This window comes from Canis lupus, chromosome 3, assembly GCF_003254725.2.
Source record: "Canis lupus dingo isolate Sandy chromosome 3, ASM325472v2, whole genome shotgun sequence".
Lineage (NCBI taxonomy): Eukaryota > Metazoa > Chordata > Mammalia > Carnivora > Canidae > Canis > Canis lupus.
Genome location: NC_064245.1, coordinates 50,155,947 through 50,183,039, shown reverse-complemented (window position 1 = coordinate 50,183,039; position 27,093 = coordinate 50,155,947). Strand labels below are relative to the sequence as shown.

General features: G+C 38.3%; 1 protein-coding gene across 6 annotated transcripts in view; it reads right to left on the bottom strand.

The window, feature by feature from the left end:
• Positions 1–27,093, bottom strand: part of AGBL1 (AGBL carboxypeptidase 1) — a 554,941-nt gene that overhangs the window by 194,863 nt on the left and 332,985 nt on the right. For 4 of the 6 annotated variants that reach the window (XM_035714840.2, XM_025437815.3, XM_035714839.2 and 1 more), the window contains exon 17: positions 5,154–5,317. In XM_035714840.2, coding sequence (XP_035570733.1) covers positions 5,154–5,317 — 164 coding nt within the window. Of the gene's footprint in view, positions 1–3,054; positions 3,242–5,153; positions 5,318–27,093 lie in introns of those variants that run through there. The other 2 variants (XM_035714835.2, XM_035714842.2) reach the window with 2 other exon arrangements.

The following is a 27,093-nucleotide window of genomic DNA, read 5'->3' as shown; positions in this document are numbered from 1 at the left end:
TATCAAAGCTAAAAGAGACAAAGAAAAAAAACTGATACACATAATCATGTAAAAAAAATCTAGTCAATCAACTACAAGACAAAATGTGAAAGGTAAATGGGAGAGTATTTGCAATATCCATGACAAAGAGATGGTTGAACATCTTTAACAAAGAAATTTAAGTTAGATTTAAATATAAATAAAAGAAAGGAAGAAACATGATGCTGAAAGAAATAAAGAACAAAAGACATGCTCAGGAAATTTATTTTAAAAAGAAATGATATAGAAGTATTTTATCTATATCAGAAAATATAACATTAAATTAAAACCACACCCCATTTTCACCTAAAATTGGCAAAAATTGTAATGCAAAAGCAGTGAGTGTGTCTAGAAGACATGTAAGAGAAAATCTAGTTGAGCTTGGGTTTGATGATCACTCTTCAGACACAACACCATTGGCATGATCCATGAAAGGAATAATTGATGAGTTACACTTCATTAAAACTAAGATTTCTGCTTTGGGAAGGACACTGCAAAGACAGGGAGAAGACAAGCCACAGATTCGGAGAAAATATTTGAAAAAGACACATCTGAGAAAAGACTGTTATCCAAATATACAAAGAGCTCTTAAAATTCAACAATAAGAAAACAACCTGATTAAAAAATGGGCCAATGACCTTAAAGACACCTCACTAAAGACAACTCAAAAATAAGCACATGAAAAGATGTTCCACATGGTACATCAACAGGAAAATGCAAATCAAAACAATGAAATGTCATTAGACATCTATATGAATGGCCAAAATCCAGGACACTGGCAAAATCCAGGACTCAGGATACTGGCAAAGCCCAAAGTTGGTGAGGATGTGAAGCAGTATGAACCCTCATTCAGTGCTGCTGGAAGGCAAAAAAGTGCAATCACTTTGGAAAGCCATTTGGTGATTTCTTACAAAATGAAGCATGCTCTTACCATACGATCCAGCAATCACACTCTTTGGTGTTTACCCAAAGGAGCTGAAAACTTCTGTCCACACAAAACCTGTATATGGATGTTTATAGCAGCTTTATTCATAATTTCCAAAACTTAGAGGCAGCCAACATGTCCTTCAGTGGCTGAATGGATACATAAACTGTGAATCACCCAGACAATGGAATATTTTTCAGTGCTAAAAGGAAATGAGTTATCGAGTCATGAAAAGACATGAAGGAAACATAAATGCATATTTGTAAGAGAAAGAAGCCATATAAAAAGGCTGCATACTGTATGGTTCCAATTATATGACTTTCTGGAAAAGATAAAACCATGGACACAGTTAAAAGATCAGTGGCTGCCAGGGGCTCGTGGGGAGGGAATAGGCAAAGCACAGAGGATTCTTAAGGCATTGAAACTACTCTGTACGAAACTATAATCGTACATACATGTCATTATACACTTGTCCAAACCCACAGAATATACACCAGCAAAAGTGAACCCCAAGATAAATTATGGGCTTTGCATGATAATGGTGTGTCAATGTCAGTACATCAATTGTCACAGATGCACCACTTCAGTGGGGGATGTTGATAATAGGAGAAGCTGCGTATGTCTGGGGCAGGGTATAGACAGGAAATCTGTACTTTCCTCTCAGTTTTACTGTGAAGCTAAAACTGCTCTTAGAAATAAACTCTATTTTAAAAGAGATAAAATGGTGTTTACGAAGTTACAGAAAAGGGAACTTCCATACATTGTCACTAAAGGTATTATATATTTGTTTATTCATAGGTGAAAAATATAATCTAATTTCACCAAAATGTTGGCAATGGTTCTCTATTAAAGACAGGAATATGGTGTTTTTGTGTGTGCTTTCCAAAATATAAGTTAATATCATTTAAATTTAATGTGTCAATTTCATATAATTCAAAATATCATATAATTCAGAAAGGCAAAACTATTTTTAGGTAAAAATCAAGGATCTTTTCATTATTGAGATATAATAATGTTTTCTACAGTCTAGGACAGATTTTTATTTTTTTCTGGCTTGCCTCATCAAACTAAAGAGATGACCCAATGAACTTGTCCTGAGGCTCAGGGGAGCCCAGGTTCATGCCCCCAGGGCTACAGTTTGGAAGAATAAACCAGATACTAAGTTATATCACCAGGCACAACTCAGAAATTCTGGGCTCTCTCTGTTATTAATGGAGGGACAAGCGGAGATAGGGGAGCTCAGCGGCAAAGGAGGGATACAAATGAAAAAGAGCAGGGGCTGACTCAGCAAAACTGGGAAATGACTTTGCAAAAGACCTGTCAGAACGGATAAATGACGCCTCTGGAAGAAACAGCTTAGCATTCCTGCAGCGTGTGAGCAATTATTTCCGGGGATAAGATCGAGAAAAAGGAGGAAGGAAGAGAGGAAGGAAGATCAAAAGCCGCCTTCTCCAGTCTGCAGACATTTCTTAAATGAGCAACTGGGAAGAAGAGAACTGGAAAAGACAAACCAAAACAAAGAGCGCCTGTACTCTACTTCATTTTAAGCTTCAGTCACTGGGCAAACATCCACCATTTCTGCTCTTTCTCTGCTCATGAAAAATGGTTAAGTTGCTCCGTGGATGTTGACTACACTCTAATTGTTTTTATGGTAAATGAAGCATGAAACCTATTGTCAAAAAACACGGTGTTCATGGAACATAGCCATAGTTTGTCTTCCCAGCACATCACTCCCAGGGGTGAACACTTTATATGCGGCCAAAGAGATTCTAAATACCATGTCATCACATTTCTCTAAGAGTGAGTTTTAGGTAAAAACCCACCTTTTTTTTTTCCTAGTACTTTCTTCTGTGCAACTCAGAAAAAATCTTGCTGAAGTATATAACCCTGTTGTATAGAGCACACTCAGGGGAAAGTCAGGTGGGCAGGAGGGTGGCAGAGTTCTCCTCTTGAAAGGTATGGAGAGTAGTGTTGACAAGCAGTAGTTATACCCTTGTGTTAAAGGAAGGACCCTGTTGCTAACTAAATCCCTAGGATTTGCTCCGCTCTGCTGATTATTATATCTCATGACTGAGCCCTATTCATCAGGAACTAATTAAAGGGGACTCAAACAGCCTGTTGCTGATTGTAAACCAATAAATTTTATTGTATTAAGTTCCTCTCCACCATACTTTAATGGATATACACTTATTGGCTGGAATATTTTCTGAGTCAAGATATTTTCAAGGTGATATTCGTCTCAATCAGGCAGTTTTAGGGTCCTTTGGGCAGGAACCACAATCCATTTTGGTCATCTGCCTTGATAAATAGAAAAGTGGATTAAGATACAAATGTTTAGGTGAAACAGGCAAATTTCATTCTGTCATTCATCCCCAAACTCCGTGCCTCTTGAATTTAATTCAAATCTATTTAAACCATACCCATGAATCACATCCTATGTGATATGTATCCTGCCCTTAAGAAGCTAAACCAAGCTAAAAAGGGTCAGAGGTCATGGAGGTAACCAAGCTTCAGTGCTCATGGGCTGGTTGCAACTGAAAAATTAATAATCAGGAGTGTGGGATAGCATGGAGGAGTGGGTAATGCCGTTCTTCTTATGATAACCCACATAGCAGCCATTGTATTTGGAACTCGACACCGAATTCTTTAGATTTGAATTAGAAGAGGCACTTCTTTGATAGATTTCTTCTTGTTCCAGTTTACAGGCAACTAATCCTCCCTGCATTGGATCAAACAGACGGGCGCAATCAATTCAGGGAAAGCAAGCAATGCCAACTCTGCTCAATCTTCCCTCAATGAGCAGCACAGAAGAGGGTGGAGGGAAAGGAAAGAAAGAAAGAAAATGCAGGCATGCCTGCACCCAAGATAGCTTAGCAAAGGAAAAGATGAAAAGACAAGTTGAAATATATATCCTGGCAGATGGAAGCACTTGCTGTCAGAGGGAGAGGCTGAAACGCCACAGTGGTGCCAAATGCGCCAAGCCTGGGGGTGCAGAGCAGTATTGAAGGGAGTAGCGGTGGATGGCAGTAGTGATGATGTCAAAACAAAGAAATCAGGGCAGTGTCTCTAGGGAAGAAAGAGGTCCAGATTTACTTAGGTCTCCATAGTCTATGATCTATAGCACAGTGTGATTGAGCAAGTTAATTACTGCATTTAGGTAATTAAGTCTCAGAGAAACCAGTGCCTTCCAAAGCAAAATTAATTTATGCTGCTAGATCTTTCTAGGCTTGACTGGCCATTTGGTGAGAAGTCACACTGGAAATACAGCCTAACAGTGGCAGGAGGAAAATTAATGAAAATAAGCTAGAAATAAAATGGCCCCAGTATTAATGGCTTTCTCTCTGCCTTTGGACCTGAAGGGCATAATGAGGTGCTTCCTGGTTTGCCAGCAGGCACTTCCTCCGCAAACAGCTCAACACCCCACCCATTCCCTGGCTCAAAGTATAGGCAATGACTTAATCTTCTTTGACTCCTCTGACTTCTCTTGGTCTTCTCTTCTCTCACATGGCCATTATATCTTCCTTGCTTGTCCTCTGACTCTGTTTTGGTCAAGTCTAAAATACCTGTCTATAGTAAAGGGTATCAAAAGAGCTTATTTGAATAATGGTTCTCCTTCTCTTGACTCATTAATGATCCTCACAGTTCTCAGAGATCTATCATTTCTCTGCCATGGCTGTGAGTCAGGGTCTCCAGGCCAATGTATTAATCATCTTCAGGTGGTTCTTCTCATGATCTGAGAAGGAACAGTGCTATTTAAGAATGGGTAGAGTAAAATATTTCTTGTCCCCAAGTTCCTGGTTATTGGCAATGAGATTGCCTTTTTTGCTGAGTAATGGCTCCAAAATGATACCTGTATACTTATAAACACATTCTTGGCAAGCACAAGCATAGGTAGAAGTGCATGTGTATTGCTAAGCTGCATCTTCCTTACCATAAGCAAAATTTATTAAAAATGCATGTTTATAGATACATGTAGCTTTATATATGCATTTATGTGCACAAGTAGGCAGCATCCCCTATGTTCAGCGAGAAGTGAGGATGTTCCAGTTCTGGCGCCAGCAGAGCACTACTGCCCCTACCTTTAATTGGTGGCTCCTCCATATTCTCTCATCGTCAAAGACCTGTAGGACCACCTGACTCTCACTTCCAAGATGTGTCTGATGGGAATACTGAGGTCCAAACTTCTCCCACACCCCTGTAAGCATCTTACCGCTGGAGGTGGTGGTCCAGAGCCTCTTCATCAGCATGCAGGAGAGTTGCTGCATGGGTTAGGAGCTGATGGCTGCAGCTTACAGACTTGAGTTCCAAGATGAGTAGACCCAAGCAGAACATGGCTCCCATCTCCTCCAGTTCACTGGTACCAAACTGTAGGCCCTGCCAGGTAAATAAAACCATCAACAGAGGCTACATAATGGAAACTGAGTGAAGACAATTTGAGATAGAGGAAGGACTTCTGGACACATGCCTATCACAGAAATTGAGAATTAATAGCATCTATCCGTCACTGTCCAATGTGCTTTGTTGGGTGCTTTCTGGTTTGGTGGTTCTCAGTCTGCATTCTGTGTCATTCAGGGTTTCCCAGAAGGACCCCTAAGACAGTAATGAGCTGGCAGGGGTCCTGAAGGGCAGAGGGGTAGATGGAGTTCCAGGAGTTACTTTTCCCACTTCAGTCGGAACAGCAATGCATCTGTATTTTTAAGAAGTGTTCCACCGTTGAAACAAAAGACTATAAACGATTGTACTAAGAGATGCCCTTTCTCTCCCATAAATTTGTCAACAAGTGTACAAGAATATGGAAGATCTTTCATACGTAAATACCCAAACTTAAGAGCAATAACACCAGTATTTGTTATTCCATCTGTACTGAGACAATACATGATACCAAAGCCCTGATATGTACTCTGTGCTATTATCCATGAAGTAGTGTAGAATAAAAATTAACAATTTTATTGAGCATTTATTAGGTGTCAGATACTATTCTGAGCCCTCTTATATGCCTTAACCCGATGAATACTTAGTAGTCTTATGAGGTAGATGTTGCTATTTCATCCATTACCTAGAGAGGAAGATTTAAACCAATGGAGCTGATACTTCATCCATGACCTCACAGTAAGAGAGAATAGTAAGTGAGTCATGAGTTGATTCTTCAACAAAGGGCTATACAAAGACTAGGAAGGACTCCATTACATGATAAAGTACAAAGTGTGTGGTTTTTGAAATTAGATAGAAATAGGATTTGAATTCTGACTTGGCCATTTTCTGATTGCATGATCTTGGACTTAAGGAATGAACTCTATTAGCCCTAATCTTCTTATCTGAAAAATGAGATCATAATTCTTCCATCCACATAATTAAGCATGTAGTGATATTCCAGGATACACACAATGCTTGTCAATGTCAGCTCAACTTCTCCTTCCTTATTCCTAGAATTCAGAATTCAATGTGCTCTTGAGTTCTTTCTGTTTATAAATATATTTCATTTCAATGAAAAAGTAACAATATTTGAGTATTATTTTTAAATAGATTTTCATATCCAAATAGTAGTGATACAAAGAACAGAGATGTGATAGTAAAAATTAAAAAATATTGGTCCTAAGCATCATGAGGGAAAACAAAACTCTAAACTGGGAAATCATCAGCCTCACAAAAGAATTTCTAGGTAGAAGGATAAAGGAAAGTAGAAAGCCTATTTCAGCTGTTTGAAAATTTGATTTCCTGTATGTTTGGACACCTGTTTTCCTAAAGAAAGGAGATTTTGCTTCAGAGTTAAGAGAAGTCTGTTGCTCTGTAAACAACAGCAGTGGGAGGGGAAGACAGATGTTTAACAAGTTATTTTTCTTAAGTCAATAGAAAAGATCACTATTTAAAGAGAGAGAAAAACATCAGTCTCTTTCCATGAGCTAAAGTTCGAAGGTCTAATTCTTCCCCTGCATCCTGTTTTCCTGGCTGCTTTTCTTCATTCTAGAATGACCAGTTGGGTGGGAAGTTACGAAGCAAAGGCCATGCCCTCCTCTTCAATAAGCTACCTCACTGGTGGCAATAAAGAGTAGACAAGGAGAATATGAACAAAATCTTGCCTCTAATGGCAGGCAAGTTGCCTGATACATATGTGTAGCCCCAGAATATGGCAGAGCACATAACAGGTCAAAAAAAGGACAAATCCCTGGGGGAAACAAATTTCATTGCGTGAGCCATATTGATAGGTCAGGGGTGACACTATCGCATAAATCAATATCTATAAACAATGGCCAACATGATAGCATTCTTATAATACAAAAATATTTCCATATCTCAAATATTGGTCCATTTATTTCAGGCAGCAATTGGTATCGTAAAAAAGACTTGTCCAGAAGACCTTGATTAAAGGAACTTGTACCATTTATTGACTGTAGGATCTTGAGCAAATTACTTATTCCATTTTGCTCTTCACTGTGAATTTCTCTTTATTACTCTACTCTTTTTATTCTCACACAATATCAAAAATATTTGTTTAGATGGATAGTCTCCTCTCATCTCCCATACCCAGTCTGGAAATGAAATCCTCAAAGGCAAAGACTGAGTAGTATTTGCTTTTTTACATCTCTAGCATGGAGCAAATAGCCTATTATATAGTTTATCCTCAATATATGATAAATGGATCCAATAGCTCTACATGGATGGATATGGAGAGGCATGAATATATTGTCTCTTGGATACATATCGTATTTGTCAAGTGGAACTTCACTTCTTTGGGTATAAAGTATATGAATGTTTTTAATTATGTTTCCCACTGTCAAATGTCATGAAGATTTAAATAATTTATTTTAGTTTTGCTTCAGGAAATGCATTCACATTTCTGGATATGATTCAGAAAACAGGTAGACAAAATTTAGAAATTCTAATACCTAGGTTGGTCAGTTATGGGCTCACAGTAACAAGTTTATGAATAAAGCTGGCTTTGGTCTAATTTAAAAGTGAGTCTTACTAAAATAGAGACCCCACTCTCCTCTCCTTCCAGCTTAAATGTGTTAATCAGGATTTTTTTCCCCATAGCCAGTCACAGAAAGTCTGACTAAGGTGGCTTAACCAGAAATGGAATTTTATTTTTCATGAATAATAAGTTGGGGGCTAGAAAGTTCGTGGCATTATTTCAGTGTCCTTAAAAAATCAGGACTACTGTGTCTGTCATTCTGGTTTTCTCATCATGATTGCAATATGGCTGCTGTAGCTGCAGCCAGCACATCCTCATTCAAGGAAGGAGAAAGAAAAAATGGGGAAAGGAAGCACCAACATACCCTTGCTAATATTTTATTGGCCAGAGTGTGTAATAGAGCCAACTCCAGCTTTACAATGATCTGGTAACTGAATATTTTAGCTTGTCCAACCACTTTAAAAGAGATAGGAAAGAGAGAACAGTATTAGTAATGAGTCGTAGATGAGCCAGACTGTTGAATTCTCATGTATATTTGACTCCAAAATTCGCCACTACCCTCATCATCACACAATTTTTAAATATCATAGATATGGGAATAATAGTTATATTACTACAGAAAATTACCCAAGGCAAACATAAGGTCCACAAAGAATGTTTAAAAAGTATAGGCACTTGTAATTGATGACCAAAAGAAGAAAAGCAATCAATAACCAAGCATAGAAAAATATTCTATTGTATTATTTAAATAAAAATGCCTCTTGCACCCTGAAAATGGTGCAAATTTTAATACATATTCAAATTTTAATACACAGTGCTGACTCTTATGATAAAAGCTGGCACTTATCAAAATGCAATGACATTTGACATGGCAATATCACTTCTAAAACTTTTCCTGAGGGACTAATTCAAAATAAAAGTGAAGCTATATGCAGAAAATATATATTATGTCAAAGTTATATATAGTAATCAAAATTTGAAGGAAATAAAATGCTGAATATATAGTAAGGAAGAAATGACTAAGGAAATTATAATGGAATAAATTTGATGAGTTATAATAAAGCCATTAAAATTATAATTATAACAGCCATTTAACAATAGAGAAAATGCTTATGATTTAATGATAAGTGGGGGGGGGAGCAAAAACAAAGCATGTAATGATATGATTTCTGGTGATGATTTGGCAATAAAAGCAGAGGTGGCCACCCTCAATCCTACATACACACTTTCAGACTTTACTGCTGTGATTTGCCAATAAAACAGAAAAATTTGGAGGAGAGATGTTATCAAGAGAACATCCGCATACCAGAAACTGTTTAGAAAGCTATAGCATGCTAATAAATGAGAATTCCTTTCTGGAGGTTGCCAGGTCTTTTCTGGATGTTTTATATTCGGAAGATTTAGATTTATTTTTATTTCTTTTATATATAATTTATTGACACTACAGATTGGTGGCTCTCATCAGTTTTAGAAAAATGTAAGCCCACCATCTCTCTGGGTGTTGCCTTTCCTCCACTCCTCATCAAAGATAAGCTTAACACTCCTATTAAACTTATTTATTTTTACTCTGTTCTCCATATCTCTTACCTTTACTTTCATATTTTTTTTATTTCTCTCTATCACTGTAATAAATTCTGAATATCTTTTCATATCAATGTTCCGTTTTAATAATTTGCTCTCCAGCTTTCCTGAATCTGCTCTTTGACTCATTCATCTCAAAAACTGCCTCTGAAATACTATAAATGTAGCTATTTTATATTCTCTCCATGATTATTCCTATATATACAGCCTTTGTGAGCATCCATCATTTGATTTCCTGTTTAATGTCAATGCTGTAGGCTTACCTGCTTAAATACTTCATAATTTTTCAAAACTCTAAATTCACATTTTTTTGAACTTCAATAAATTCTCTGTGGATTCGTTTTAATGTTCTTTGCTCCAGAGATAATTTGTGTTTTCCTCCCCTAGGTACTTGGGGACTACCCATCAGGGACCACTATAGGCTGAAGCTTTGGCTTGAAGACTTTAGGGCCATAGCATACATTTAAATTTTGAACCTAAGTCTACTTAAAGGAGGGTTTGTGTTTAGAAATTATGAATGAAGACTTTTCCTTTTTTGTCTGCTGTACCCAAAGCCAAGGCTAAGACAGCAAGGCATCCTCCCTTCACACATTATGATGTCACTGGTTTGGTGACAAGTCATCATAAAGATGTAGATCCAAAGATCTACAACTACTCCTGGCAAAGGCTATCTCTTTTTATAAAATTGAGCATCATTGAATACCCTCTAAGCATATACAGAGGGAAAATGTTACACTTATGTACAAATGCTGTCGTTAAAAGGGGGCACTCTGAAACACCAAACAAATGTATTTTTATGAAAAATATTTACTGGAAGGAATGAGAAAAATCTGAGAAATTTCTTGTTTATATTCTCATAAAGGATCAAGAATAGATTGTATTGGTAAAAGTACAGCAAAAGATATGACAGGAGCACAGATGTAACTAGTAACTATACTATTGAGATGGAAAATATAATCTCTAAATTAAAAGCCAAATGGAAAGAGTTAACATACTGTTCGATGCAGAAAATAAAATCCATTACATAGCAGACACCTTCGAGAAATTTTCCAATATCTCAAGGGAAAAAATAGGTTAAAATAATGACATATCATTACATATCATATAATTTACATATATATATATATATATATGAATTAGAATTTTAGAGCAGATTAAGGAAAAGTAATCTACTCTCCTTTTGAATTTCAAACTTAGACAAGTTTGGCAATCACTACAGAAGCCAAGAAGAAAAAAAAAAGGGAAAGGGGATGGGGAAAAGGAAGGGAGGACTATTCTGTGTTTTTAAAAAACTGGGGTACCTGGGTGGATCACTCGGTTAAGTGCCTTTGGTCCAGGTTATGATCCTGAGGTCCCAGGATTCAGCCCCATGTAGGTCTCCCTGCGCAGTGGGGAGTCTGCCTCTCCTTCTCCCTTTGCCCCTCCCCCTGTTCCTGCTTACCCTCTCTCATAAATAAATAAAATATTTTAAAAAAATCTGAGTCTGCAGATCAAACAGGTTCACCAAATATATGAGATATAATTAATAAAAAGAAACAAAATAAAGGATTGAGAACCCAATAAATAATCAAAACTAAATGACCTAAAATTTATTCACACTCTTAAATATCAAAGACAATGATGCAACATGTACAGAATTGAGGGGAAAAAGTTGTGCCTCAAGAATGTTGTTTCTGTGTGAGGGCATCAAGAAGAAGATAAACCCAAAGAAGAGAAGGAATTAAATGCAAACCACATATAGATAAATAAAAGTGTCATGTCTTATAAATATTAGTATAAACCTATTATTTACAATACCCAACACATGGAAACAATCTAAGTGTCTATCAGTGAATGAATGGATAAAGGGGTGTGTGTATGTGTGTGTGTGTGTGTGTGTGTGTGTGTGTGTGATGGAATCTTACTCAGCTATAAAAAGGAAGGAATATACAGAGAATATTTACAGAGAATAGATTGATGTTTTTTAGAGGCAGAAGGGTGGGGGATGGGACAATGGTAAAAGTGGTCAAAAGGTACAAATTTCTAGTTATAAAATAAGTAAGTCATGTAACGTTCAGCTTGGTGACTATAGTTAATATATTAATATGCTAATTTCAAACGTATTGTACATTTGAAAGTTACTAAGAGAGTAGATCTTAAAAGTTCCCCTCCGAAGAAAAAAATTTGTAACTATATGTGGTGATGGATGCTAACGAGATTTATTGTGATCATTTCACAATATATACATATAGCGAATATATACCGTTTTGTACACCTGAAACTAATATAATGCTATATGCTGATTATATCTACATATATCTACATAAATCTACATGTAATACATATATCCACATATAGAAATAACCCAATTAAAGAAAAAGTTGTTTATGTTCAGAAATAGAAATATATAAAAATAATTATGCAGTATGATCTAGAGAGTGTTTTTCTACGAATGGCAAGGAGATGACATCGTTAGGAAACCTACTAACACCTGTGTTAGATCAAAAGGCAAGAGTAAAAACCAAAAACTTCTGGATGGATGCATCCATTTCTGATACAAGTATTAGTATCTAAGCCCACCAGAACTCTTTCTAGGTTGAGGGGGCAGCACAGCAGGGTGAGGCTTAGATCGCTAGCATCTCAATTCTAGCGCTGCCACTTGCTAACTGTATGATCTTGGAGAAGTCATTTGACTTATTATTGCCTCAATTTTCCCATCTGTATTATAGGGAAAAAAATAATAATACCTATCCCATGGAGCTGCTGAGATAATTCAGTGAGTTTGTATACATAAAAATTTATATCAGCACGTGGCCCACTGCAAATTATGCAAGTATTTTTATTATCACCACTAACAATAGCAAATACTTAGATAAACCAGCAGCCCAAACCATACTTGATATACACAGTCCTTCATAAAACTATGACCAAAACTATGGCCTGCTCTCACTACTGTTATTTATTACTTTTTGGCAGGTTCCAAACAATTCAATAAGATAAGAAAAAATGAGTCATACATATTAGGAAGAAGGAATCACATTATCATTATTTGAAGACTGATTATGTACTAAAACAAACCAAAGGAATCAACTGAAACAGAAAATCTATTACATATAAGGCAAGAATCGAGTAAGTAGACAGGTTACAAATTAAATATCCAAAAATCAATTTTCTTTCTATAAACCAGCAAAATAAATTATTAAGTGTAGTAAAAATCCCATTCACAATAGCAACACAACTATAAAATATCTAGGAATAGAATTAATAATAAATACCCCAAGGGTTGTCTGATAAATCCCAGGACTTCACCAAGAGATAACAAGGAAAATTTAAACAAATAAAGTACTATGCTGAATTCTGAGAATACAATACTACACATTATCAATTCTCCTTATATTAGCCTATAAAAGCATAAGAAATCAAAACACCAATGGGGATTTTCAGACTTGGCAAATTAATTCCATTTTAGAAGAATACACAGCAAAAACATCCAAGAATAATTTGGAGATGAAGAGTAAAAAAATAATAATGGGAAGATCTTTTACACCTAACAATAATTAAATGCTATGGTATTAATGCAAGACATGGCAGACAGATCAAGAAAATAAGGAAAGTGCCAAACCCTGTGAAATGTGCACAGGTTTGCAGATGATAAAGGTGCCTTTCAAATCACCAGCAAATGGATTGTGATGGGAATAAAATAAAAATGGTTGGTTAGTATTCTAGGGTAAAATCTACCACAGACATGAAAATTATTCCATTTTGATGAAAGGATTAAATGCTTAAAAACTTGAATGATTAGAGGAAGAATAAAACATATGTTCAAATGTTCTATCATCTCTAGGTCAGGAGAAGGTCTTCCAATGCATATCCTCAAAGAAGAAACCATACAGGAAAAAAGTAATGATTGAATAAATAAAATGTAAATATATCTGCATAGTCTGAAATATCACAAACTAAGCTAAAAAAGAAGTAACAAAATAAATGTAATTGCAATAAAGGAAACAAATAACATGATATAAAATACAAATTAATAGAACAATGAAATACTATAATTTGCTTTTTGACTCAAATTTACCTCTTACTCCCCAAATCATCATGTTCTGCTGGTACGGGCCTGGAAACAGACACTATCATAGTCTGTTATTGATGGAAGGTCTTATCACTGTACTATTTCTAAAGGATAATTAGGAAATATATTTCAAAAGTCTTAGGAAAGTTTAGCTCTTAGAGCTAACAATTCAAATTCCAAAAATTTATCTTAAGAAAACAATCATAAGATGAACAACAGAAAAAAAAAATCCTAAATGTGTGGCAGTCTATTACAAGTCATACTTGAGTGTATTCCTGTCTTGGAATATTAAGATAATGGTGTGTTTTGAATAGGAAACATCATGGGGATATATTCATGGAATAGCATGAAATTGTAGTAGGTTGACTAGAGTATACCCATTATGATCTCAATTTTATTTAAAAAAATGTTTAAATGACTGATACATACTAAAATATTCACAGCAGTTAGAAATGCATGGTGAGGGTGTATGTGTTCTTTGTTTTCCTTATTTTATTTTTAATCATGAGAAATATGTAATTGCTTTTGCCATTCATACTTCCTTAAGCAACGTGGGTAAGCCTGGAAAGTGTAGTGTATCTGAGTTAATATGTTATTTTAGATACTGTGTGATTTTAAATTTATAAGTAAAATTAAATTCAAATTCACTTTTATATATTGTGAGTTAAATTAAATATTTGAACAAAATATTTTAGATTAAACATTTAATAAAACAAAAGGCAAAGAGGAAAGCACGTCGGGCATATTCAGTTTCTTGAGTACCTACTTCTTCCTTCACACGCACTACCTGGCATCCTCTACACCCCCTCTTAATTTCTTTGGGTCACTGGGCCTGTGCCTATTTTCCTTTTGGGGTAAACATCCTGCAATAAGAAATCTATTCCCTGGAAACATTCTCAGAATCTTTACAAAGTGCCAGCGTGAGTTAGAGGCAGTGACTTTGAGAGTTTTAAACAAGTTTGAAGAGGCTGTGAACAAATTACCCTGGTACATCCTTTGCCTTAACATGTACCTGGCAAAGAAGTTAGAGCCAGTCCAGCCCTCAGATCTGTAAAGTCCAAAAGGCAGGCAGGGAGGAAAGCAAGAGGGCTGGCAGAAGGCTCCTCACCTCCCCTGCTTACCGAACCTATCAAATGGACTCTAATGCCTTCATGTTGAGGACACAATCAATCACCAGGCATGCTGGTGGCTCTGCCATCTGAGGGATTCCTCTACACATAGTCCCTCCAGCCCGGGCTTCCTACCCATTACTGACAACTGCTTCCCTAGTAACTGCAAAAAGGCCCTATATTCACTAGAACAGCAGGCCTGAAGGTGTGGGATGGGTTTCAAATGTGTCCTTTATTTCTATGCTGGACCTTCTCTGTGTCTTTTATTGGTGAATTTGCGCTTAAGCCATGAATGACACAGCAGAGAGTGAAGTCCTCTGTGATTGCCTTTCCCTGTCTTTCTAGGCCATGCATATGAGAGTATATGTGAAGCAGAGCCTGTATCCTAGGCATCCTAAAATTTGAGCTTAAGCAAGCTTAACCTTCTTTTATAGAAGCATAAATTGGCAATGCCTTACACTAGTTTATGTAGCTAAGTACAGTAGAACCAGGGTTATAATAAATGTTCCCCTGACACTAATCAAATGTCTATGGCTTTAAATTTCACATGTTTATTTAATAAAAGCTTTTGGACATTTGGAGATCATGTTTTCATATAGGTTATATGGTCCTGTAAGTCCTGCTTTTTAAATTCCCCATTCCTTTTCTTACCAGAAGGCTCACTCAATATGGCCCCAGGGACATGGACAGGCCCAGTCTTGGGCAAAAGTAGGTCATCACCCTCCTTCACTATTGCCACCCACTGTCCCTTGTACTGATATCTGGCCCTTTGACCTGCAGCTCTGTCCCTGGCTTCTGAAACTCCCCATAGTCCATCTTGTTGATGACTAGCAGGAACAATCTCTCTAGCCCTGGTCACTATGGGTTTTCTCAGACCTAATTTTGAATTTTCCTTCTAGTGCTACAGATTGGGAAGAAAAGAGGAAGGTGCGTGTGCCTCTGTTCATATGCCACATTTTATGAAACTAATCTAAAAATGACAATGACCAATGGGAACAGATGCCAGACGTAGCAATGGAGCAGAGTTATACTTTGTCAGATTTTAATCCTTTAGTTTCTGAATCCTGACAAAGTACTGGGGGACACGACAGAGGAGCGAGTGAGGACAGGATAGTGAAGGGGCAGGTGGAAGGCTTCGCTTGGTGGACATGAGCAATGGCCATGAGTTCACAGGTGTGGAAGTGTTTTAATACACTAACAATTGGCATGGCCATAATGATGTACAGTGGTGGAATACCAACCCTAACCCTTACCCAGGACTTCATGCTCTACACCAGCCTATCCAAGTGTGGTCACCTTGTCAGATGAGGAGGGTAAGACACAAATGAAACCAACCTCACAAAAAGGTGGTATGACACTAATGTGAAGCTGTAGCTCCCAGATCTCCCATACCTACGGTGGCTCCTAGGAGAGTGTCCGCCACACATGCCCACACTGATCATGCTAGATGTCTAGGAGCTTTTGCAAGATAAAAGCAATGTAATGATATTCAAGTCTGCACTTCTCGATGCATCATATCCAGACTAGTGTTTGCCTGTGAATTGTTTGTGAACATTCATCAGTGATCAAACAGGGGGCTTCAGTCCAAATGTGAGTCACTCATGTTATTAAGCACATGCTTTTGGTTCAGCTGCTCTTGTCAAGGAAGGAAGCACTGTGATTGTGTTCCTTTGCATTCTGGTACAAGCTCCTTATCTCTTTGTAGCAACAGAAGCATTAGCAGCTTACAGCTCAGTTACTTTGCATAAGGCCTAGTAAGACCTCTGCTTGGACTTGGGCAAGGAGAATATTCTGGAATTCAGCTCTCTGGAATATGAATCTCAACTCTACTATGTTCTATCCAAATGACCACATTCAAGTTGTACAATCTCACCAAACCCAGGGTCTTCATTCGTAAGACAGGAAAATAGAACCTATTGCTTAAATGCTTTCATGGATATTAAATGAGATACAATGTGCACATGCCCTGTGCAGAGGTGCAGGGTAGATGCTCCATAAATGTGAATTTCAAGCAGTTTTTCTCACATGCAGTATTACACGCAGGGCATAATAGAATCTGTTCAGATTAAAATACACACACATAGACATATAAATACATGTATGCATGCATATATAAATGCCACTTGATTTTGCTTGGTTTTCATTCTCTTTCTTCCAACTTAAACCTCTGTTTTCCTCCAATATAACCTGGTCAGTTTAATGTAGATTAGACATAGAGGGGCAAAGTATGGACCATGATTTTCAAGGGATGCTAGAGCTTTCATCCATCAGTGGAAGTCAAGTTATTGAAGAGGGTGAGATAGGAGAATCATATTCGTAGTATATAACATTTTAATGGAAAGAAGAAATTGAATTAAAGAAAGACAATACTGAGCTTGAGCAGAAAAAAAGAGAAAATCACCCCAAAAGAAAGCTTCATTTGATGAATCAAATTGGTCAAAGAGTGAGACAGAGCCACTGTCATAGTCCAGGAGGACCAGAGTGACTGCTTGGGGAGCTCCTGCACCCCGATAGTATCACCATCACCATTACCACCACCATTTTCCAAAACCTTAGACCAATTTGTCTGGGGACTATCTGCTTGTTCCAGCCTAGAGATTTCTAATTAGGTTTCACCAACCAATAGGGATCCATGAATATCGGATAACTGTTCTCAAATAGCATGTGCATTCATGTGTGGGAACTTCTAGGAGTGTCCTTGGCTTTGTAAAGAATTACAGTTTTCTGAAGGTTGGCAAGTAGGCCTAGTCAGCATTATTCTCACCAGCAAATAATTATAAGAGTCTATACTTACTCATTTAATTGATATTTATTTAGCTCTCTGTATGTACATGACCCTGTGCTAGGCACTGGAAAGGAAAAAGCACGGTTCCATTGCTCAAAGGGGACTTCTGTGTCTGCCACCTCCAAGAGACCACCATTATTTCTATATCTCTTTATCTCAGTGTACATGGCATAGGGTATAATTTCAGAGTGCAGGGTGGGCATTTAGGGGACCATTGAAAGAGATAGAAGAAGATAGCAATCCTCATGGATCTTACAATCTGTTAGGAAATACAGGACATACACTAAAATGGGAAACCTTTTGGATGTTCAGAGGAAGAATAATTGTTCTGGCTTTAGCTGCACTTTGACGTTTATGTACCTGTAGACATATGTTTTCAGCCACTTTTCGTGCTCCTGCACAGTATTGTAAAGGTGATCTAACAAAGCAGGTGTAGCAATGCAAGCAGTTAAACACATACCGTTTTACACCACCCTAACCCCTGCATTTATTTGACCTGCCTAGCCTCTATAGACATTCAAGTTCTAAGCATTTCTACTCACTAACACTGCTTCTTTGATACTTTTATTATTTCCTTCAAGCTTTGCTTGACTGAGTACTTTGGAGAGGGACAGAGAAGCAAAAAAACAAATATACACAGGAAGAGGGGCTAAGATCCATTAGGGCCTGTCGATTTATGTGTGGCTAGGAGTTGAATGTTATGATCCAAAAGATAATATCTGACCAAAAGCAATATAACAACTTTATATTCAGTCAGCAAATGAGGCCTGACCAAATGGAGAGGAAAATCATCATTCAGGACTTAAAAGCAATGACATTGCTGCATAAAATTTTCATATTGAGTTGATAAGTAAATTAAGAAATAATGGTTAATTTTAAAATGTTTGAACTAAAGAAATCAGTAAGAAAATTTTATTGACAGCACTGATTGATACAATTAACATTAAGGGCGGGGGGGGAGATTATGTCTGAATCCTAAAACTTGGCTGTGTTTTCCAGCAAATCATGCCTATCAAATTGCAAATAGATTTGGGAGTTGGCATGTGATACGACATGTGTAAATGTTGCACTTTAAAATGTACATACAGTGACAATGTAAGAAATGTTCTGCATAAATGTATTTAAGAAAATTACTTTTGCTGTGTGCAAAGCATTGACAAAATCCAGAACTGGAAGTCTGGTCCCAAACAGTGTGGTCTTGAATATGCCTCTCAGCCCAGATGCAGGGAAGAGTGACACATGCAGATCTTTTCAGGTAAAAATGAAGAGGCTACTCTCCCTCTACCCTGCTCACTGCCTAGAGTAGTAGGCTGACATTTTCTGCAGGGAACCCTCTCTTTCCTGTGGGTGTAAGTCTAAACACCCCTGGCTCTGCTTACCAGATAAAGGGAACATGCTAAATCCATATCAATCCAAGAGTGGCCGGGCGGTGACTGCCAACAGTGTGCCTGTGGCTTTGTGACTCCCCAGGGTTTGCTTCTGTGTAGGGAGGCCTTCAGAATCCATGAGCAGAGAAGTAATAATAATAGTAATAAAAACAGTAGCAGAGCTGAGCACTGTCAGGCTGTAATTGCTCTGGCAACAGAGCAAACAGTCCCAGCGTAGGTCCATGCGGCTTTGATACCGGAGTGCTCAGGAGGAAACAGCTGGAAACCTCAGCAAGCGGGATATGTATTAGCAGGATTTGTTCACTTCAAAAGGGGAGAAATGTTTTATTTTTTAATGGAACTCTTTCCAATCAGTCCTGTCTTCTCCCTTCCTGCCTCCAGCCTCCTTTGGCTGTCTCATTTCTTACATAAGGGGGAGTGTTCAGGTTAGAGCCCGTTGTTGGCAAAAGAATGGGGATGTACTATCAGTGAAAGAGACTTTAAAGTTCAAGATGCGGCAGCGGCAGCAGCCGGTAGCAGAAGACAGGAGTGAGCGTGCTGCTGGAGTCCCACATAGAAGGCGGCTGATGCAGCACAGAGAGGGAGAACCCAGGCACTGGCTCAAGGTGCACCAGATCCCCCTGCAGGTTCAGATGGCAGCACCTGACCTTCAGATGCCTGGATTTTGACAGGGTCTGATTTTCAGGAGACCAAAGGTCTCCCTGCTTCAAATCATCCCCTCCGCCAATCTGACAATGCTCAGAGGCCTCTTATTAGTAACCCTTAAGATAATATCCATTAATAAAATAGCACCAAGTCTTACACAGCTTACTCATGAGTTAATGCCACCTGGCCATTCACTGGAGATTTGCGCCTTGAAGAAATGGGACAGTCGGGGGCCTAGGTGGTTCAGTGGTTGAGCATCTATCTCTGGCTCAGGTTGGGATCCTGGGGTCCTGGGATCGAGTTCTGCATCAGGCTCCTCTCAGGAAGCCTGTTTCTTTCTCTGCCTGTCTCTCATGAATAAATAAATAAAACCTTAAAAAAATAAAGAAAGAAGTGGGACAGATAACAGGTAAATTCTGGAAAAAGTATCAGGAATCTGGAAATCTTCAAGTTTTCTATGATCTTTTTGAGGGTGGGGAGCAGGCAAAGAAGGATTAGGAATAAATGAGGCAGGGAATTTTCTTAATTAAAAAAACCCTACCTTCTTTCTGTTTTCAAAGACATCCCCCTTTGTCTTCTGCATGGTACAATCAACCAATCAATTTACCATGTAGTATTTGGCAGCACATATACTTGGGAATTTCAGTGGTAATTTTGACACTAAATTACACTATGGGTCCACTCTAATATTTTGGATTTCCTGTATAAGAGTTAAAGGCTTTGCACTGATTTTCCCTTTCTCTTACACAAATTTATTTATAAAACATTGTAGTAACTGACTATATGGGAGCCATAGTCTCTGATCAAATGGATCAGAATGCAAGATTCTAATGTTATTCAAGGTAACTTGGCTAACAATTATTCATCTCTAACAACTGTGCCTCTAACCATTGAGAAAACCCTTGTGCTAAAAACCCAGGACCCAAGATGTCACTTATAGATGTAGCTCATTTTAATTCTCTTTTTACTCACTTTATTTCATATAATAAAGGGCTGACTTCCTTTTTTTAAAGATTTTATTTATTTATTTATTCATGAGAGACACAGAGAGAGAGGCAGAGACATAAGCAGAGTAAAAAGCAGGCTCCCTGTGGGGAGCCCGATGTGGGACTCAATCCCAGGAACCCAGGATCCCTCCCTGAGCCAAAGGCAGATGCTTAACCACTGAGACATCCAGGTGTCCTGGGCTGACTTCCTTTTTTAAAAAGATGATAACTGTGTGGACAAATATAGTTGCAAATGTTACATATTAAAGCATGCACACAATGATAACATAGAGAATTTTGATCACTCTAAAAGGAAAGACTTATTTTTTCCTTAGTTTACAAATTAAGTTCCCTAGGCAGGGCCATTTGTTTTTTCTTTCTTCACTCAGATAAATTGTGCCCCTCTTGAGGAAGCAGGTTTTGCACTATGAATATATCTATGCCTGTTTCCCCTCACTCAGACCTAGGATTGATTAGACATTGATCGGTGTTTGCTGAATAAACAGGGAGGCTCCTATTGAACATTTTCTATCAGGTATTTTGCTAAGAACCTTCTAGACATCATCTCTAATTCTCATCAGAACCCTGTAAAGGATGATGTTAACATTTCCATTTCACTGCTGAGAAGACTAGGGCATAGAGCAATCACATATCTGGTCAAGGATCATCCAGATGGGAAGTAGCAGACTGGGATTGGAACCCCAAATTGGCTGGCTCTGAATCCAGGTGGTATAACAACAACAGTACATAGATCTTTGTGGTCAGTTTAAGTATCAGGTTCTTCACTGATGTGTTCCTTTTAGGGGTCATTCATCCATCCATCCATTCATTCATTCATTCACTCAATTATTTGTTTATTCTTAGGTCTTCCATATACTATTAGTGGTTACTATGGCATGTTACTTAGGGTCCAATCCCACATTATAGAGATATTTATTGTCAGTATAGGCACAGCCTTAGACTTTAACTGGACTTTAACTTAGACTTTAACTGGAAAGTCTATAACCTAAAGTTTCCCCTTCCCAGCTAGATACTGCAAAAATAATAAGGGAAAAAATAGGCAATGAACCAACAGCAATCTTCTGTGAAAGGGTACTAACTATATAACATGCAACTCTGCACTCAAATGGGAGATTTCTAACAGTGTATTAATTAGAGGTCAAGACAGAGGCTCTCTATGGAGAGAGGTATAAAGGAGGATGAGGGTGGTGGTATAATTCCTCTGCCAGACTAACATCCAACAACTCTCCAGACCTCGGCTCCCAGCTTCCTAAGTGTAGGTTAGATCTATAGGATCTACATCTTAGCAAGGTGTACATCAAGAAAGGTTGACCTTTCTCTCTTGCAGCAATCTCCGGTTTCTACCACCAACTATTTTGGAGCTCTTAGCTAACTCAGCTTCTGAGGACAGAGGAAGCAGGAAGCATTCTCACTTTGAGCCTGGTCTTGCATGATGCTGTTGATGATGCTGCCCCACCAATCTCTCTTCCTGTATTTTGGAGTAGGGGTAGGGTGAGGAGCAGTAGGCTCAAATCTGACTCCCTTAGTAAATTCTGGGAAGGTATCTGCCCATTGAGTTTTCTGTTTGTTTGTTCTTTGGTGTTTTTTTGTTTTTTTTTTTTTTTCTTGTATGGAGTCTTTTCATGACTCTTACTATAATCTACTAGCTGCAAACTCCAAAACTAGAAGTCTCAATCAAAATTCTGTTACATAACAATAAGAGAACCTATTATCAAAAATTTCATGTACAAGGGAAGGGGGGATAAAAACAACTTGTGTGCAGTTTTGTGTATGTCTATGATCTCTCCACACTTCATTTACCATGTCTGTAAGATACAGATGGAAGTGAGATCCAATAGCCAATTGCAATGCTCTTCCCAGTTCTAACATTCCATGATTCACCTTGTGCTGCACACATGGAGAGCTGATCTCTTTAGTGCTCCTGTGACCACATTTTTTTAAAAAGATTTAATTTATTTATTTGAGAGAGAGAGAGAGAGAGAGCATGAGCCAGGGGGAAGGGCAGGGAGAAGGAGAAGCAGACTCCCTGCTCAGCAGGGAGTCCTATGTGGGGCTCCATCCCAGGACCCTAAGATCATGACCTGAGCCAAAGGCAGACACAACCAACTGAGCCACCTATGCTCCTATGGTGTTCTTATGACCACTCTGTTAAAAATCAAACCCCAGGGGCCCCTGGGTGGGTCAGTCAGTTGGGTGTCTGACTTTGGCTAGGCCATAATCTCAGGGTTCTGGGATCAGGCCAGCATTGGGCTCTCCACTTGGGGGGAGTCTGCTTCTCCCTCTCCCTCTGCCTCTGCCCTCCCCCTGTTTATATTCCCTCTGTGTTTTTCTCAAGTTAATAAATAAATATTTTTAAAAATGAAACTCCAAACACATGGCCAAGTGATTACTAGATTATTAGCAGGGGTGATGGGGCAGGCATCAGAAATGTATGCCAGCCTAGGGTTCTGTCTGTGGAGTTTATCTATACCTCTGCATAAGCTTTGGATCAGACAATCTTGGGAAAAGTCAAAACCTATGTTTTCAAGTAAGAGTCAGTCTACAAATAAGGAACACTGGCTAGAATCAAAGTCCAGGAGGCCTCAAGAGTTACGGCTGTAAAATGGGACTCTTGCTTTCATTTTGTGAGGTAGCTGTGAAAAAAAAAATCAGATAACAATAATTAGTGATATATCATCTGGGGTATTATTGAATTGTAGTATTTAGTCCAGAATCAAAAGAGACCAACAGGGATGTCAGAGTCCATTAATCACAGAAACAAAAGAAAACAAAAACTCTAATAGGACTCAGACTTAACAAACATTGACATTTTCCAGGCATTCTTTAAAAAATATACAGCAAATTCCTTCCAAATGACAAACATTACTACATTGTTCTCAGGCTGAGGACACAACTCTGCTCCCTCATGAAACTTGGTGTAGGGATCCCTGGGTGGCCCAGCGGTTTGGCGCCTGCCTTTGGCCCAGGGCGCGATCCTGGAGACCTGGGATCGAATCCCACGTCGGGCTCCCGGTGCATGGAGCCTGCTTCTCCCTCTGCCTGTGTCTCTGCCTCTCTCTCTCTCTCACTCTCTCTCTCTCTGTGTGACTATCATAAATAAATAAAAAAAAAAAATTAAAAAAAAAAAGAAACTTGGTGTAGGGCAGTTACATTAATAATTGCTTTATCATAATTTTTAAAATGCTGTGATAAAAAAATGCAGATACTCTGAGAATATGTAAAAGGGAATCTAACACAGCCCAGATAATTATGCTGGTCAGGTTGTCTCATTTTATAAATAAAATATACTATAGACATATATACTATAGACATTTACAAACTAGACATATACATACATAGATAATTTATCTACACATAGATGGATGGAAGCATAGATGTGTCTGTCTTGGAGGAAAACCTTTGTCTTCCCTATGATCCTTTTATACCTGGACTTAGAGACAAATTGACCTGAGGTCAATTTAATAGATATACATAAGAGAAATCCACATAGATATGGAAATTCCAAAGATAGTGAGACAACATGAAGCTTATATGAGCTAAGGAGGGGGTAGAGTCTGAGGCTACAGAGGGAAACAAAGCTTATTAGCAAGTTGAAAAGGGATATTTGGAAAAAACAAGGTTGCCCTATTACGCAAGTAAGTTCCATAGGTAAAGAGGAGTCTCTGTTAATAGGTCTCTCCCTATTCCAGGCTCTCCTTTCCAATGTAAATGTAGGCAGTGGAGGGGGAGGCAGAGAGCTTTTCCTGCATCTACTGGGTTTTGATTACTTTTAACTCAAAATAATCTTTATGCCCAAGTGACCCATTTTGGGGCAGCCTGTCCTACGCCTCTACATTTGAACAGATGACAGATACAGATATATAGATACAGTTTAATCCTAAGTAATCCAAAAAAGGAAGTTGAGAGGAGATTAAGATAAGATTATTTTTGAACCCTTATTAAGCAGGACCCCTGACCCTGTACTCAGGATGCTTCCTGCCAGGACGTCATCATAGCTGCTTTTGCCAGAGGCCCTTATTCCCTATTTTCCTTTTTGGTATGCCCCAGGCCACTGGGCCATTTTATTCATCACAGAACTAGGAGACTCAACAAAGATGATGTGTCCTTTCCTATGATGTGAGACCAGGCTACCTCAAGTTCAGACGGAACAAGTTCAGGATGAATGAGTCCACACAGAGGATAGATACTGTGATTCCCCAGACAGCACAGAGCATTCCTGGAGAAAATTATTAACCACAAATTTGAAAAGTGACCTGCATTTAGCCATAACACCAAGTCTTTCTCTGGCATTTTTATATCCTACTGTTAGTCACTTTTCCAACCCATGGGGCAATGGATTTCCACTCTAAACGTCACCTCTAGTTGATCTGTATATATATATATATAAACACACACACACACACCATATTTTCTGCATCTCAATAGCTTTACACATGCACGGTAGTTCTGCCCTGAGGCTGGGTATAAATAAGTTGACAGCCTGGTTTCCCACTAATGCCATCAGAGAAAGCTGTTTCAGAATACTAATCAGAAACTATCATGAGAAAAGCTTGTGTCAAGAAGCAGGAAGTATTATTGGGGCCCAAATAAAGAGCAATTGGTCAGAGGGACTCTTGGCCTTTGGGCTTGTGTAGTAGTTGTCTGTGTCCTCTTTCAGATTCCCTTTCTTGAATTACTTCTCAGGGACCGGAGGAAAGGCTGCTTAGGGCTTAATGAAGTGACTAGGAAGGAGCATTGAGCATATTAGCAAAAAAAAAAAAAAAAAAAAAATCAAACTGATAAATGAGGAGGATGAGGGTCACCAATGCAGCAACAGTTGGTAGGAGAGGAACCAGGTGATCTTCAAGGGACGAAAGTTCAAGGGCAGGAAACCAACATGGCTGAGATAGGATAGAGAGCTGGGAGAGTGGGTGGAAGCATGGGTAAAGAAAACAGGATTTCATAGAGGGAGAGAGAGAAGAAAACAAAAGTCTGTGACATGAGGCATCTGGGTGGCTCAGTCAGTTGAGCATCCAACCCTTGATTTAGGTTCAGGTCATGATCTCAGGGTCATGGGATCAAGCCCTGAGTTGGGTTCCTCACTCAGCAGGGAGTCTACTGGAGATTTTTTTCTCTCTCTCCCTCCCAAATAAATAAATAAATAAATAAATAAATAAATTCTTTAAAAAACAAAATCAAAAAGTCTGTGACATAAAAGCTAATTTCAGTTGACTTGTGTTTCTAACCTCGTGTGGAGAAGAGGCATCCCCCCACCTCTGTCTTAGTCTTTCCTAGAAGTAAGGCTTTTGTAATTGAAAGGACCATTTTGATATTCACTAAGGAGGCAAAAGAGCCAGAAAACATTTTAATACTAGAAATATAAAGGCAGGACACTTAGGCTTACATTACAAAAGCCCACTTGAGCTTTCCACCTCATTTCCTATTTCTAGCATTCTCTCCTGGTAAACAGTGGAGAACATGGGGCTCCAGGTTCAGGGTAGGGAAAGGACTCCACAGGAGCTGCAGTAAGGGAAAGAAAGGATGGAGAAAGTCCAGGAGTCCCTAAGCATTGTGAAATTCATATAAAAGTGGAATGACAAGATCAGAGTCCCATTCCTCAGGACAGAGGGTCGCGAGGAGGTCCCCAGCCAACATGCACTTGTTTGTACTGAATTTGAAAGTTTGTAGATTTATGAACAGAATAACAGGAAAACCAGGCTACAGAGATCAATGGTCAGTCAATTCAAAACATGGCATGTTTTAAGATATACTTTATTACTTTTTTGGTGCATAAAGGACTTACAAATGCACTATCAAAGTCTGGCTGTGTAGAGGTCCACTAGATGCTCCCTTCAATGAAGAGCCAAGAGTCATTCATAATTAGGATTTCAGTGAGTGGCAAAGAAGCATTTCCTTTAGAACTATATAACAGCGCATTAATGGTGAAATTGTTCTCCTAAATAATGTAAACAATACCTCATAAAGCTCCAGGATGTTATCTATGCACTTTTTAAACACTATTAGCTTTGTTAGCCTACTCTTTCTTTCTAAAAATGCTGGTCATACTCAAATTAATAGAAAGTTCAAATTATTAAAGTAAAATTTAATGTCATACACAGATCCTTATCCTCTCCCAATTGTAAAATGGCTGAAAGCAGTTGATAAGTATTTAATATAGAATGGGGGCTTCCTAGAAATCACACTTCCATTGCCAAAGACTGGCTGAAACATACCCAAACTCATCAAGCAAAGACCTCCATGACTTCATCTATTAAATTAAGAGTGTAATAAAGGGCCAGGCACCATGTTTCACATCCAGTGTGTTATTCCATTTATTTTACTTAGTTGTATTAGCAATATGTAACATGATATGTAAGATACATTATAATATAATAATATGTAAGATATATGTATGATATATAATTTATAATATATTGTATAATACATAACGGCTCAATGAAGGTAACCACCATTATCCTCATTTTACAGATGCTCAGGAAGGTAAAAGAACTTGCCTATTATTTGAGTTGTCCATCAGTCTTCCTGCTGTACCACACTACATCTGTAGGAATCTCCTGCTGTGGCCACAGTATTCCTAAGCCCACAGCAACACAGTCCTCATCATGTTTACTTCAATCTAGCCTCAACTCTCAACCAACTACCTCTTCTCCTAACTATCCAAATTGTATACCTTC